Raw genomic sequence first — 15,971 nt, forward strand, 5'->3', positions numbered from 1 at the left:
AGGAAACTTTTAGACTCTTAAGGCTGAAGATTCCGATTCTAAATAAGTAGAAGTGTAAGAGTTGCAGTATATTTCCATCAAACTATTTTTTCAATTATGTTTATATTCAGGATTTTTTTTTCATTATTGATAACCTGTCCAATGTTAGCATTTTGCTGGTCTGGCATTATTTTTTTTTCTACCATAGCTATTATTTTTTTTCAGAATGGTAGAAAATATTTATGGTAAATTGTATATAGCAATGACTCCATGTTAATTGACACTTCAACACATGGCAAAATACTAGATCCCTTCACAGGAAAAATAAGGCCTCCCATAATTCAGACAAATGTTATTGTTTTAATAGCAGTTAGTGTGTATTTTTTTTTTAAAAAAAATAAAGCATGCATCTGAAAAACCTATCATTTTCCCTACTTCAAATAACATATTAAAATCAGAAATCTTTAAGAAAAACCTCAGCTGCAATAGTTAATAGTAGCCAGCTCACACAAAAATAACCTGCCTTGTTTATTTCTGGGGGAAAATCACTTCTCGTGGCAGATTATTATTCTATTATTTAAAAAAACAAATAGTTCACTGGTATTGCTTTTCTGCTTAGTACACATTTGGGAGAAAAAACAGGAAATACCAGTTTTTGGAATAACATATACAAACTATAAGAGCTTTTAGCTTGTTTTCCTTCTTTGTGAAAGCATATTAAAGTAGCTCTTAATCCTATATGTTCCTGCACATATGTGAAATTGGAAAGACACTCAAACAGAAAAGGAACAGATATTATGCTTTCCATTGGAATGTAAATGAAAATGGTATGCTGACAAGTTCTCTCCATCTCCCAATGTAATACAAGTAATCGTCAATTTACGACCACACTTGAGCCCAAAATTTATTTTGTTGAATGAGAAATTTGTTAAATGAGTTTTGCCCCATTTTACAACTTTTCTTGCCACATTTATTAAGTGAATTGCTACAGTTCTTAAATTAATAACATGGTTGTTAAGTGAATCTGGCTTCCCAATTGACTTTGCTTGTCAGAAGGTTGCAAAAGGTGAAAACATGATCCCGAGACTCTTAAGTGTGAGTCAGTTGTCAAGCATCCAAATATAAATCATGTGACCATGGAGATGCTGAAAAGGTCATAAGTGTGAAAAATGGATATAAGTCACTTTTTTCAGTGTCGTAACTTTGAAGGGTCACTGTTGTAAATCGAGGACTACCTGTATTGAGGAGTGCTTATCATATGACAGTGTGCCACTATGTGGTGAATTTCTCTGTTTCTATCAGCCAGATCTTCCCTGTAGAACATAACATTCATAACATGATTATATGAGATCACATGACGAATCTCCAAAATTTTGTCTGGAGGGGGTAGGGGAAAAAATAAGGGAACTGTTGTTTACCCATACAGCCAGTTTTATACAAACCAGCAAGATTAAATAATACTCTTGAATTGCACCATTGTAACCAGGAAGTAAAGAGCCTGTATTCTTCAAACATTTGGGATGGGGGTTCAGTCCATTAAGATGAACCACAGCACATATAAAGGAGACTGTCTTGTGGCTAGTTTTTTTTCTCCCAACATTTTTCCCATGGAGAAAGATTCAACCATTCCATTTCATCTACAGCTTTTAAACAAGCATTCTAAGAAAAGCTTTCCTGAGACAATGCACTGCATAAACTTAAGTCCCATAGCTTGACATCTGTATATCCATATAGCTCAAAATAAGAATATGCAAATTTAGTTACCCATCTCCCAAAACAAAATACACCTCCAAAAATCTCTTGAAAACTACACAGGCCTGCAACTCATCACAGAACCACAACTGAACATAACAAGCAAAACATATTTGGTGTACCTTGTCCTGACTTGAACTCTGCAATCTTGCAACACTGGTTTTTTTCCCCCTAGAATATTGCAATATTATTCTAAATAGAAGAAGCCATACAGCTTGCACTTAAATTGCTACTTTTGTCATTAATAAAACATTCAACAAGTACTTTATTTAGACAAATGTGTTGTAGAGGTTAAACTACTCAATTAGCAAAGATATAGGTTCAAGTCTTTTCTTAGCTATGGAGGCTAACTGGGTGACTTTGGCACTCACTATATCACAATTTCCTATTAGCCTACCTAATAGGTAACGAAGAAAAGTGGAACAAGGAGTCACAAATATTGTTTTTAATGACATTTTGTTTATTCAATGTTGCAAAATAAACTGCTTAATACAAATATCCATGTAGTTATCTATGTTAACAGTATCACTTTCACCAATCTTTTTATTAAATAGCCAAATGATCGAACAGTCTAAATAAAAACAATTTAAAACAGAAGTTCATAGTGCAATTAAACTAGTTCTCTAGTTTAGAAGAAGAAATGATGATTCTTAGCAGCGAACATACTTAACTCAGCCCTCTCCACTGATACTTGATTGTCTAATTTGGATGCAAGGAATTGCACCTAAACTGCACATTTTGAGTTGAAGAGGCATGCAAGGTACTTGGGAAAAAATGCAGCACCTAACCTGCTAAAGTACAATGTCATCAGTACAGGAAAAAAGAGCACTAGATTTCTCAATTATATATATCATTTCAGGAGATAAATTATTAAGCAGATGAACTCACATCATAACCACCTCCAAAATTTGTATCAACAGGTACCTGCCAAATGGCCCAGGAAAACAGAAAATATGCAAAGAGTTGGGAATGGCCTAAACATTTGCAGAATAAAGGCCTTTCCTAATCTGATTATAGCCAAGCCCTGTTTTTAAAAAATAAAAATAAATCAAAAACCTAATATTGTCCTTGTAGCAGTTCAAACAAAGTGACTGGATCGAGTCACTGAAGCAGTAGGCGTGAGCTTAAATGGACTCCAGAGGATGGTAGAGGACAGGAAGGCCTGGAGGAACGTTGTCTATGGGGTCGCAATGGGTCGGACATGACTTCACAACTAACAACAAACAGTTCAAAAATTCAATCTTGCTGTTTTGACTATCAGAATTAACTGAACATGCCCTTTCATCCTCCAGATGTGGGTTGATAGTAAGTTGTGTATATAAATTGATGTTTGACCACTATTTCCAGAACACTTTCACATATTAGTTGAAGATGCTCCATGGCTTGGAAACAGGACAACTAAAGACAATTTTTCTTCCAATCTAGTCAGATCACCCACATTACACAGCTGAAGTATTCACAATTTCATAAGGATGATTTAGGAACAGTTAGTGACTCATTTTACATTTCAAATTTGTAGCTGTGTCAACATCATTTTTCCAAGACATAAATAGGATTTGACACATAATATGACCCAGACAAGACTTGCCCATTGCGATTATATTTATGTGTGAACATGGCTTTATTAGTTCAAAATTATGAGTACAAAAATCCAACTCAGCATTTAGTCATGGTTACAGCAATAGATTTAAACAGATACAATTTACCACGAAGAAAAGATCTCCCGAGGAAACCCTGCTGAAATAAATGTGAAGTAGGAGAGCAAGAAAACTTCCTTGTATTTTTATAGCTAATAGCAATTATATGTTTGCTTTCTGAATCCGGCTTCTTTGCTTTTCTGAATTTCAATGCCATACTGCTGTATGTTTATGCTCAGTAATAAAAATTTGGATTAAAAGCAAGATGTTCTCTTTATAACAGGACAAAAGAATTGTTTAAAGTAGTAGCAGTATGTCAGAAGATGTAAAAGATCTTAAATGAAATCATCAAAGTTGCACTCTGACATTAACATTTCTTTTTTTAAAAAAACCTGCACTATTCCAAAATATTACTCACTTAGTCTCAGGTGAGTAATTTTCATTAGTAAGCAATGCAAAACAGTTTCAATGAGCACTTAGTCATGTGTAACTCTCAAATATGAGATTAATAGAACCATATAAGTGAAAATTTCACAAGACACTCCTTTTTCTTTCCTTTTGTGCTAGTCCTGAAAAAAAAGCTAGAAAAGATGGATTCCTACTTTTTATGTTACTCAAAAAGTTACAGAAAATCTTTCATGGTAGGAACTCAAGAAACTTATATTTCATAAAATTCTGCCAAGTCTCTCATCCTTTGCCATATGAAATATTGTTCCCAATACTAACCATCAAATAAGGAACAAAGACCAAGTTAAGTGCCTTCTAGTCCCCTATTTCAGGGAAAAAGCTAAGAATGATGATTAAATTTCTTTCCTGGATGCCCTGTATGATATGTACCAATAGTGGGTTTCACTTACCTTTGCTACCGGTTTGGAACTGTGAGCATGTGCTTACTCGCTTCGCTCATGCATGGCGCTTCTGCGCATGCACAGAGCATCTTTGATGACATCTGGGTGGGTGGAGGGAGCCTCCCGCCGTCGCCGTTACCGGTTTGCACAAACCGGGGCAAACCAGTAGAAACCCACCACTGATATGTACTATATATGATTCTCTCAACCTCTTTCCTCTTTGCAGTTAGGCAATAAAAATATTAGTGAGTATTAAGGATTCTTATAATGTAATGCTTATTGAAATATCATGCTGACCAAGAATTCTGGGAACTGCAAGGCCAGTATCTCTGAATGATGCCAGATTGAGGAGTTAACTTTTTTAAATTAACAACATTCCATTCAACTTGTTATAATCTATTTTCCTGTTCACCCAATGCAGCTTTTAACATTATTTCTTCAAAACCAATGATGCAAAAAAGGCTCAGATTAGGTCCTTAAGAAGACCCCCTTACTCTTATTTCACTAATTACCATTCTGAGATACGCAGCAGCTGGTTTTTCTTATGGGAGCAGTAAAAAACACTAAAAAGAATAAGGGTTTCCTTTTAGGAAGGAAAAGGTCAGAATGGCAACTGACTATACAAAATATATATAGTAGCAGACTTATAGGTACATATCCAATTCAATTTTTAAAAAGAATTTGATCCCTCCTCCATTTAAGCAACAATCTCCTTCAATCTGAAGCCCTCCAATTATGTTGGATTAAAAATACTAATATAGACAAAATCAACTGCCAACCCCAATTTATAATTCCTACTTTTTGAAACTCATTTTTTACTTTACAGATCTGTCTCACAGATCTGTCATACTGGATATGAACATGTTTTCATATTTGAAAATTATTTGTCTTCTACTTTCCTAGATTTAAAGGTCTATACAAAATAGGTGTGGTTTTTTTTTAACATTGGAGGGCGCCACTGCAGGGATTCAGAAAATTTGCATTTCCTGAATTTGCAAATATATTAAAAAGTATAATTTACATGTGCTTTTAGTGTGGAGATTAGAAACTTTAAAAACAGATACATGAAAAAGGACAAAGGAACAGGTGAAACTGCTAAATAATAAAGGCAGAAAAATGCTTGAAAATGTAAAAATATGTTTAGTTGTGATTTTTTTACAAGGCAAAGAAGACAACACAAGGAAGGAAAGCCCCAGGCAAATATGATGTGTGTTGCTGTTTTGAGGGTTTTTTTGTAATGAGTAGTTCTGAATGAACTTTTTAATCTTTTGCAAGTCTGCCGAAATGTCTAATTCTTTCAGGTTGTTCTATATAAAACTGCTGCTTAAAGTCTTTATTGGAGACTTAGGAATACCTGAAGAACATGTTGTCCTCACAATTTGCTTTCAAAAAATTACAGATGATTTAAACTTGCCTTACAGATACTAAATACTTTATCCTACTCATAGTTGGGATATATTATCTTCTTGGCAGAAAATAAATGGATAAACTAAGGGAATCATTCAAGATTATACAGTAAATTGTTGTAAGGCCTTATATGAGTTCCTAGATCTTCAAGAGTTAAATCCAGTATCACATGAACATCATTCCCCTATCTGTGAAACAGCCTAGTTATTCAAATAGAATGGCTTGTTCAAATAATTTTCAGCACTGGAAAATACAACAGTATTTGTTTAAAAAAGCATTTGTTTCAGAATAACTGAACAAACAAGAAACATGTTAACCAAACATCCAAGCTACATATTCAGAGGTATTTCGTAATATAGCACTCAGAGGGCTAAATGAAGATTCTGACCATAGTCACACATTGCACCAAGCCATGGTTTGTTGAACAAATCACCACTGCCTGGAATTATATAATATGCTTAACTATAAACTATGAGTTATAAACCACAATGTTGGATTCACTGAAAACACTAAACCAACACTTGATTTAGTCTTGTTATAATGAGCCTAGGTGTATTGGTAGGATGCTATATAAATGAAAGTGCCTACACACACAAAAGTTATGAATTAGAAGAGTAGATCTAGTTTAAGGATATGTTAATTTTTAGATTTTTATTAATATATTTACATCACAGTGCTTTATATGTTTAATTGGAAGTCTGCCCCACTGTTGTTACTGAGATTTCCAGGTAAATGACTACAGGATTGAAGCATTAAAACACAGGATTTTTACAATTTATATCAAATACTCTTCTTACCTTAGAAAGGTATTAAGTGATTTATCAAGTAAACTCATCATTCATGAAATTTAAACTTTTTGTAATGATTGATTTGTATTTGTTTATTATTGTGCCTTTGAATTAGTCTTGATCTTTGGCAGCTCCTTTGACTCCAGGGACTATCTGGTCTTTGCAGTTTTCTTGGCAACATTTTAAAAAGTTGTCTACTTATTGCCTTCTTCCTTAGGCTGAGAATGAGTGACTGGCCCAAGTTCACCCAATTGGCTTCATGCCTATGATAGGACAACAATTCAGTCTCCCAATTTCTAATTTGCTACCCTAGTCACTATATACCACACTAGCTCTCCGTTTTGTTCATAGTATCTTGCAATTTTTTTTTAAAAAAATTCAGAACAATTTAAAATTGGTCATAAAACACAACAAATCATTTTGAATACTGAATTGATACATACTTGGAGCTATAAGGAAAAGTATTACATACTTAAATGTTTGTTTTATCATCTGTACTAGGTGTTGGCAAATTGCAGCCCACAGATCAAATAAGGCCTGCTGCCTATTTTTATACAGATTGCAAACAGATGGGCAGATGGCAGATTACCAGGCCCAAGTCTCAGCCCAACTTTCAAAGTTGGGGGGAGAGTTGCTGAGATTAGGTGCCCTGGGCAGGAGTACCCTATCAGTGACCTCCTTACTGTTGGGTTGGCACCATCCAATGGCTGCTGGGCTATTTAACGTCAAGAGGTACAAGATCTGGTCCTTTAGAGAAAAAGTTTGCCAATTCCTGATTTACTCATATTCTCTAATTTAGACCCTTAATAATTAAGACTGAATTCTAGCATCAAGTGATACTTAAAGTTATTTCCTCTAACTTAAAAACAGTACAGAGTAAAGCCATCCTCAAACCATGCTTAATTCCTAGTGAACAAAACATGAATAGCTGCAACGTGTGTTAATTCCAGATAAACAAGTATATTAAAAGGCATGTCTTTTCTGGTAATATTTATCTCTGTTACAAATATCTATATCAAAATGCATTTCACTGTATATTTGGAGACATCCTTCATCTTAAACCATAAATAATGAAACAAGTTAAAACAATTGGAAACTGGATTGATAATATATCACAAGGTAATTACTGTTGTCTTAATCAGCTACAGAAATGTTGCTGAATTACAGCAACATCTGCAAGGTCAGGCAGAGAAAAATTAAAATCTAAGAAGCTAATGCATGATTCAGATCTGTCTGTTGTTTCCTTAGAGAAGTGCTGTCATATTCCACTTACCAAAAATTGATTACTCCTACAACATAACATCAGGAAGAAGAGCAGTTTCAAATAAACAAATAGGAAATGAACAAGATATCAATCTGCCAGTGGCTTTATACAAGTGGAATAGTTTACATTTTACTATGTAAAATACAATATAAGGAAGCTTTTTGAAATCATGCAAATTCAACTTTTACAAGATCCTCCCTAATCCTTAGAATTACATTTGATTGCTGTAAGTCTTATCCAAAGGTATGGTTTGAAGTGAAGGGAAAGTTAACCAAGCGTAACTATTTTTACATAGTAGAATAATGATTGAATCAGAACATAAACTATCATTTTGGCCTAGCAATCTGCAAATCAATCCAGAGAGTTGCCCTGAGACAACTCTTGCCCAGTCATGCACATATTTAAAACACTTTTTAATTAAAAGCATGACTCTTCTACTAAAATCAATGAGACTTCTTGATCCTGCCTTAAACACGCACACTTTTCTTCTGCAAGAGAGATTTTACCTTGCATTGCTCAAATGTCTTGGCAAAATATACAGTACATGAACTAGTCAACATTCTGCACCTTTAAAATATTTTAAATAGATCTGCAACAAACTAAAAAGGAACCTTAAAATAGGTTTTAGATCAGACTCTTCCAGCATTGTTTGCTTATTTTAAAATTTTAATATGAAAAAAAATGGGAAGGGGCAAAACATCTGGTCAACATTATAAACTGGATACCAGAAGACAAAAGAGGAAATGGACCAAAATGAAATAAATCCTTCCTCTCTTCTTGGCTCACCCACCCCATCTGCTTCTTCCTTCTGGCTCTCTGCTGACATGGAAGGCTTTGAACCCCTGCAGTGGCCTATATATTCCCCCTTCGCAGGAAGACTGGTAAGGAAATGCCAGACTGCTCCCTGCAAGAAGCTAGGCGCTTCATATGCCTTGCTGGAAAAGTAAACTTTCCACAAATTTTCAACACAAGGACTGATGTTACAAATCCAGCGCTTTTCTCCTGGCACTTGAATGTGCTCAGTGGGCCAAGGCTAAACCCCCCTCCACCTCCAATTTACTGACCTAAATGCAGGGCGCCAAACAATAGGAGGGAAGGAGGCATTGCAAAGCAAGGCGATTCTCCATAAAAGCAACTCACCTCTGCACCGCACATCCCTAATAAAGAGAGAGAAATGGGAGCATGTGCCCCACACATACACGCTGCAATTCGCACCCCACGAAAGCAAGGTTTCCCCTTCCACCAGTTGTAATGATACACATCCTGGACAATTTACCTACAGAAAAGGTAACGATTTGACGACTCACCTATGGTCCTATATTTGGACCACATTCAATAAGATGTAAGATCTCCTCCTCCTCCCCCTCTCCCCGGATTTTACGTTCCAATGAAAGCAATCAGATTTAAATTCCAAGCCATATCCCGGCTTGCAACTTTCACTGATTTTTTCCCCCTTCCTTTCCAAAAGTTAAGTCTACAATTCACTCTTTTCCGCATCGTGTCCGGGTCTTAAGAGAATAAACTTTTTTTTATTTTATTTTTTAACCAACCCTCTTTGACAGGATCGCCGGGAAGGAGCGAAAAGCGGCTTGCTATATTTCTTTCCCCTCTGGAAATCCCACAGGACAATTTGGGATGCCATCCTAGAGATCGCGACCCCCCAAGGGAGTTTAGCGGGGGTTTATCATTACACCCACGCAAGCGTGCGCGGCAGACTTCCCACGGTGCCCGGCGACTCCGTGAACCACGTTTCAAGGAAGCTCAACCCGCGTCGGAGGAGAACCCGGCTCCCTTCACAAATCCTACTCACCTCTGTGAAGAAGTTACTCATGGCTGCACCAACTCCAAAAGAGTCGAGTCAAGGGAAGAGGCGGCTTCAAGCATGGGTGGCAAAAGGACGATTCTGGCTTCTGGAGAGGCGAAGGAGCTGGAGGTCCTCACGCCCTTTCTTCTCCTGCTGCCATCCCGCGGTCTCCCCCTTCGCCTTCGCTTGCCCTCTTCTTCTCTCCCCCACCGGCCAAGTGACCCCCACTACGTTCATTCAGACGCGAGCGGAGGCTTTTGTTCCACGCGGTTGTTCGGCTCAACGCCGCAGCGAGAAGCGGCCGCCGAAGGAAACCCGGTAGCACATGGCTTCCTTCCACCTACCCACCCCCTCCTCGCCCTTAACGGGTAAAAAGAACAAGCCTGCGCTGGATTTGTTCGAGACGGAAGGGAGAGAGGAAGGGAAGGAAAAAAAAAAAAAAAAGTCCACGGCAGGAGCCGGACCAAGGACGTCCGCAAGCAGTTTCCTGAGCAAGAAAGCGCTCCGCGCAAAGTGGCTGCGTGAATGAGGTGGACGCACACCTTACGGGCAGGACGCCGCTAGGTTTGCGTTATTGCTGGTGCGAAGGCGGGGGCTGCTCCAGGGCCCTCTCGGGTCACGGAGGAGTCTCTGCCGAGATTACGGATTCTCCGCCCCGAAAAGCCCGCGCTTCAGCCAATCCCAGGCGAGCGCCTCTTTGGAATTTTGACCTAGGAGGCGCGCGAGCGACTTTTTCCTCCTCTGGTTCGTTCGTTCCTGTTTCGCTTTTTTTTTTTTTTTACCCCTCCTCCTCGCGCTTCGTGTGTTTCAACCGCTGCTACCTAGGTGTGTGAACACTGCTGGATGTGATGACTGGGGACGCTCCGTCCCCTCCTAACTCCATGTCTGGGGGTCTATTAAGTTAAGCAATTTCAGATCCAGTCTCTTTCTCATTCCGGTACGGTACTAGTAGCCAGCTTAATGTGTAGAGGTATCCCTCTGCAAACGCCTGGCTGTTCCAATGTGGTTCCCAAGGTGGGATTTTGACATGTAGTACTATGCTATTAGCAATAGCACTTAGACTTATATACCACTTCACAGTGCTTTACAGCCCTCTCTAAGCAGTTTACAGAGTCAGCATATTGCCTCCAGCAATATTGCATGTTATAGGGACTTTCCACCCCCAAAGTCTATCACCTGCTGCCCTGGGTGAGACAGCTACAACTGCACCAATCTGGATGTAGATGAAACAGGTCAAGGGGGACCTTTAGAGGCTCCTTCAGTTGCCCATCAGCTCCCACAGTTCCCATGTAGGGAAGGCTACTTCTAAGTGTCATCAGCATCCAATACTCATCTACAGCCCGATTTGTTGCAGCAACATGGCAGTCCAACTTTCCTGATACACGCCTGTTCAGTATACATGTGCTTTTGCCTGGCAATAGTCCAGGACTATCCTTTGTGACTGTGTTACATTGCCCTGTACAATCATCCAGTGGCATGTTCACAGGATGCGCCACAACCATGGCATTTATTTTCTATCTTGACCACATGGTCACACTGCAGAAACACATGGAAAGCAAGATCTCTGAAATGTCTGATATGTTTGGATAGTAACAGAACTCACAGACGCGCATCCACCTACTTCAACAAGCACATTACTATTGTATGCAAAAAACTGGTCCAAGGTTAGAATACCATACCATGAGACAGATTGTACACTTTCTCCTTAAAATGGTCTCTTAGGGGTCATTCATATTTCCCAACCTGGAATTCTCCATGAACATCACAATTCAGCTTCAATAATTCCCCAAGCAGCAAAGTCTTGATATTTGGGATTTAAGAGAGTTAAAGTTCACATCTGGGAACATCATGGTTGAAAAGGCTGAGATAACTCAGTATGAGGCCCTCCAAGTGTTTCACAGGAGTTCCAACAATTATGTCTCCCTCATTCTTGCTCAATATGGCTGGTCAGAGTGGAATTCAATAATATAATTCAGGTTGCTTATCCTTGGAATAACAATTAGCCTTTCTTTTTACTTCTGTAGTATGACCAAGCTGAGCCTGAGGAAAGGGTCAAGCACAACTTCAGTTTGGAGTCCCTTTGCACTCACAAGAGATCTTAAATCCAACCCACTTAAATCTCATTGACTCTCATCTACCGCCAATTTGCCTTGACCATTTATAGTTCAGATTCTTGTAGACAGCTAGCATTTGAACAGCCTTGGTTCCTGATTTCTTGAGCCTTACAACCTCCCATTTTCATCCCTGCTTTCCCTATTCTGCCAGGGAAGAAATGGTTAACCAGTGTGAGTTTGCATCCAACCCAACAGTATCAGGAATAAGAAACAGTGGGGAACAGTTTTCTTTCCAACTGTTTGGAACTTGTGAAATATAGAAACAGAAGCAGTACTGCAAGAATTAGTTTCAAATGATGAGTAAAATGCTTTAGAATCTCTGGTTTTAGCATAGGATGGACTGGCATCCCTTGTTCTGGTTCCCAAAAATATCCAGGATATAAACAGGATTGTTCAGCGAATACTTGATCATATACCATCCCCGCCTCCAAACTCTGTATTTACAGCAGTATAAACTATGCTGGAATTAATTGAATCAATGGAAATTACTTCTGATCATATACGGTAATTTTAACTGCAAACCAAGAAACCTCCAAGTTGTAATTAAGAGATAGTGATTATGCTGTCTAATGCAAAATGATGGTAAAATTCCAGTAAAGAATACTGATTCATTCTTGTCCCAGGTTTTGCAACTTGTTTGACCACAAAGTTGTCTGGTTTCTTTCCTTACTACTCTGGATTAGTCAATTAATCTAATCTAAATGGCTCCAGTTTAATCAATAACTTGATGTGTTTTATGAATCGTAGTTTCAGTTCTGTGTGTGTGTGTGTGTGTGTATAGATAGATATAAAAAGTTAGTCAGTGAATCACCTTGCTTTTTAGGCTGTTAGGTGTGTTAGGGAAAATGAATGCTCTGAAAAGCTGAATAATACATTGGAGGAAAAGTCCAGTAAGAACAATTTGGCTCATTAATGGTAACAACAGAGTGACTTGCCTAAAGCCTCCCAGCTGGCTTTCACATTTAAGGGAGGCCTAGAACTCATAGCTGTCTAAGCCAGCACCTAAACCATTGCATCAAACTTATCTAATTATCATTATCTCATTTTCCTAAATATTTTCTGAAGAAAATAAGCTAAAGAAAATATGAATTCCAAAAATACAGTTCAAGGAGGATCTGGGTCTTATTTTTCAAGTCCAGAATACTATGGGCTAATGTATCTGCCTCAACCACTACTCTGTTTGGACTCTTTTTATGTGCCTCCACCAAATGAAATGAACCCAGGAGAGGACCTTCTCAACAGTGTGAGATGACTTTGGGAATGGTTCAGGGGTGGGTTCTAAATTTTTTTACTACCGGTTCTGTGGGCGTGGCTTATTTTGTGGGTGTGGCTTGGAGGTCATGTGACTAGGTGGGCGTGGCTAGCTGGTCAGTCATTTCTGGAAGGTCCTCGCACTTACGACCCGACTCATTTGTTTGCTTTTAACACTGATCAGCTATAGGATGGCCCTTTGAAGCCCCGCGTCAAGAGTTTAAATAGTTTTTTTCCCTCTAGTCATCAGCTGGGACTCAGGAGGCAGCAATAGATTGGGGGTGGGACCAAATAAAAGGTAAGAATAACGTGGGGGGTGGGTGGGAGGGTGGGAGGGCTGGGGGGGGTTCGGTTCGGTGATGTCATATCGTCACCGCTACCAGCTCGGCCGAACCGGACGGAACCCACCACTGGAATGGTTCCTGTGGGATACACAGGTTCCATCCCCACTGATGACTTTGCACTCTAGCTCAAGTGTCAGCCCTTCAAGACAGACAAGGTCAGGAAATAGGTTCCACAAATCTGATTAGAACCATATTTTATTGATGTGTAGCAACAGAAACTTGAAAGCCTCATTGTATACCCCCCTTGTTCTTTCTTATATCCAAGTGAATTAAAAGGGAGACAGTCTGAACATTTTTCCTCATGCTTTCTTGGTTTCCCAGGCTTCAAACATGTTTTTGCAACCATTGTCTCTGTTTAGTTTCTCCAAGGTCATCTCCTTGGCTCTCCGCATCAAATTATTTCTTTTTTCCTGAGTACTTTTACTCTGCTATGTTGTTAGTGTTCATACAACAAGTCTGATCCAGCCACTCACTTGGAATAAACAGATGAATTTAAAGAACACACAAGCAAATTCTATTCAAATTAAATAAAGAGTGCTTTACACTCTCCTGCTTCAGAGAGAGATTGAAGACCCAGGTAGTCCTTGATTTATGACCATAATAGGGACCAGAACTTCTATTACTAAGTGATGCAGTTGTTAAGTGAGTCACATCTGAGTTTATGATATATTTTTTTTGCCACAGTCATTAAGGGAATCCCATAGGTGCTGAGTGAATCCAGCTTCTTCCATTCACTTTCCTTGTTTGAAGCCCCCTCAGGAGGTTGCAAAAGATGATTAAATAACTCCGGAGTTGCTGCAACCATGGTAAATACATGCCGGTTGCCAAACGCAAGGCTGGTTATAAGTCACTTTTTCCAGCACTGTCATAATTTTGAAAGGACATTAAACAAGTATGTTAAGTCAAATACTACCTATCCACAAAAAATATATGGTAGCCCAAATGAGATCAGTGCCAGTGCAGATAGTATCAGTACCCATATTTATCCCATTTTTCTATGAACGTGTGTGTGTGTGTGTGTGTGTGTGTGTGTGTGTGTGTATGACACAAAGTATACTCTGAGAATTTCTAGGCGAGATCTCATTTTACAGGCCAACTGTAGAACTTCAGCTGTGGCCAGCAACCAAACAGACCTGACCATTGAACCTTAACTCTGGAACACTTTCGGACTGGTGAGTGGATATACTTGTCTGCATACCAACCCATTCTTTAACCTCATTAACTGAATAGCATAGACTGAGCCAGTAAGTAGCTTTGTAATCCACCAAAAGAACTCCAGTTATTAACAGGATTCAAAATGTACTATATAAACAAGTAAGTGCTGATTCTTATACTGGAAGAACAAGGAATGTCTTTCTTATACTGAACAGATGGGCCATCTTTTTAAGCTGCTGACAGCTGAAGGGAACATGGTGATGACATACAAGCATTCTGCAAAACTGAAATATCGGGCCCCTTTAAGAGACAAGCTGTTGCCTACTTCTACTGCACTGAACATGTGATAATAATGTGTAAATAGTTTTTATGTACCCATTTGGCTTGATTACATATAGCCCAATGAATTGTGACAGCTATTGTTCTAGTGATTATTGGAGAGTTAACACTAAATAACCCATATGCATTTACACAGTGCATCAGCACTACAGTACTGTAATCATTTGCTGGAAATTGAATCGTGTTCACACAGACACCTAATATATAAGACGTAATATCTGAATTGCAAAGTCATATGAAATAGTAAGAAGATACACTAGATTTATGGGGGTTCTTCAGAGATTTAAGTCATACAAAAGTTGTAGGAGACAAATGAAAATTTCAGGGGCTGACTAGAAATTAAATAAAGGTCTTTTTAAAACACTTTTATCTGACATATAGTTCTAATCATTTTATATTACTTCCTCTATACAATGTCACTGTGCATTGTTTTAACCTTTAACAACAGTTCTATTAGTCTAAGGATAGGAAAATTTCATGGTTCAATAGGAAAATTGCATTGACAAGTAATCCTCAATTTACTAACACAATTTCCATTGCTAATCAAGATAGTTGTTAAGTGAGTCACACCCAATTCTATGATCTTATTTGCTATGATTGTTAAGTGAATCTCTGCATTGTTAAGAAAATCACACAATTAAACAATCCTAGTAGCAGCCCAAAATGGTATCCTTTACCTACTGTTTGAAGTGATAGCATCAGGTTTCTCTTCTGACATCCCATTCTTCCTCTATAGTATTTGAAAGTGAAGTCTATTTTATACTAAAAGTATAATTGTAAATTTTAATATGCATTAAAAGCTATAATTTTAATATAGTAGTATTTTGTAAATTATGGATAGTTATTTCAAATATGAGAGGTACCACTCTTTGAATCTACTTAGTAGAAGACAAAAATCTACCACATTATCGTTTGTGATACTTCAAGGAAAAAAGGAAAACTTTCTGGCCACAAAAATCCATAATCAGAAATTTGGTATGTGCCTAGATGTTCACATGATATATTAACCAGCCAACTGCATCTTAACCTAGTGTTGTACAAATTCCGCCCATAGTTTGGTTCCATATATTGTGTCAGTGCAGGATACTGGGTTAATTAAGTAAACCATAGTTAAATCATCTGGAGTAACAATTTGCAACTGTAGCCTATGTGTCTGTATATAGCATACACATATAGCTTTAAAGGTAGATTAGGTTATACTATGGGAAAATCAATTGATTTATTAACTTTAACAGGGAATACGTTAAATTGATAGATAATTCTCAGTGGCTATCAACCAGGCTTGACAG

At 38.1% G+C, this 15,971-nt stretch overlaps 1 protein-coding gene across 1 annotated transcript in view; it reads right to left on the reverse strand.

Annotated features, from left to right (window-relative positions):
* MYO10 (myosin X) overlaps nucleotides 1-10,163 on the reverse strand; it is a 135,207-nt gene extending 125,044 nt beyond the window's left edge. The window contains exon 1 of the mRNA XM_034411906.2: nucleotides 9,486-10,163. Within this exon, the coding sequence (XP_034267797.2) occupies nucleotides 9,486-9,506 (21 nt within the window). The 5' untranslated portion in view covers nucleotides 9,507-10,163. The remainder of the gene's footprint in view (nucleotides 1-9,485) is intronic.
* Nucleotides 10,164-15,971: the final 5,808 nt, after the last annotated feature.

This window comes from Pantherophis guttatus, chromosome 3, assembly GCF_059756535.1.
Source record: "Pantherophis guttatus breed Tessera chromosome 3, ASM5975653v1, whole genome shotgun sequence".
Lineage (NCBI taxonomy): Eukaryota > Metazoa > Chordata > Lepidosauria > Squamata > Colubridae > Pantherophis > Pantherophis guttatus.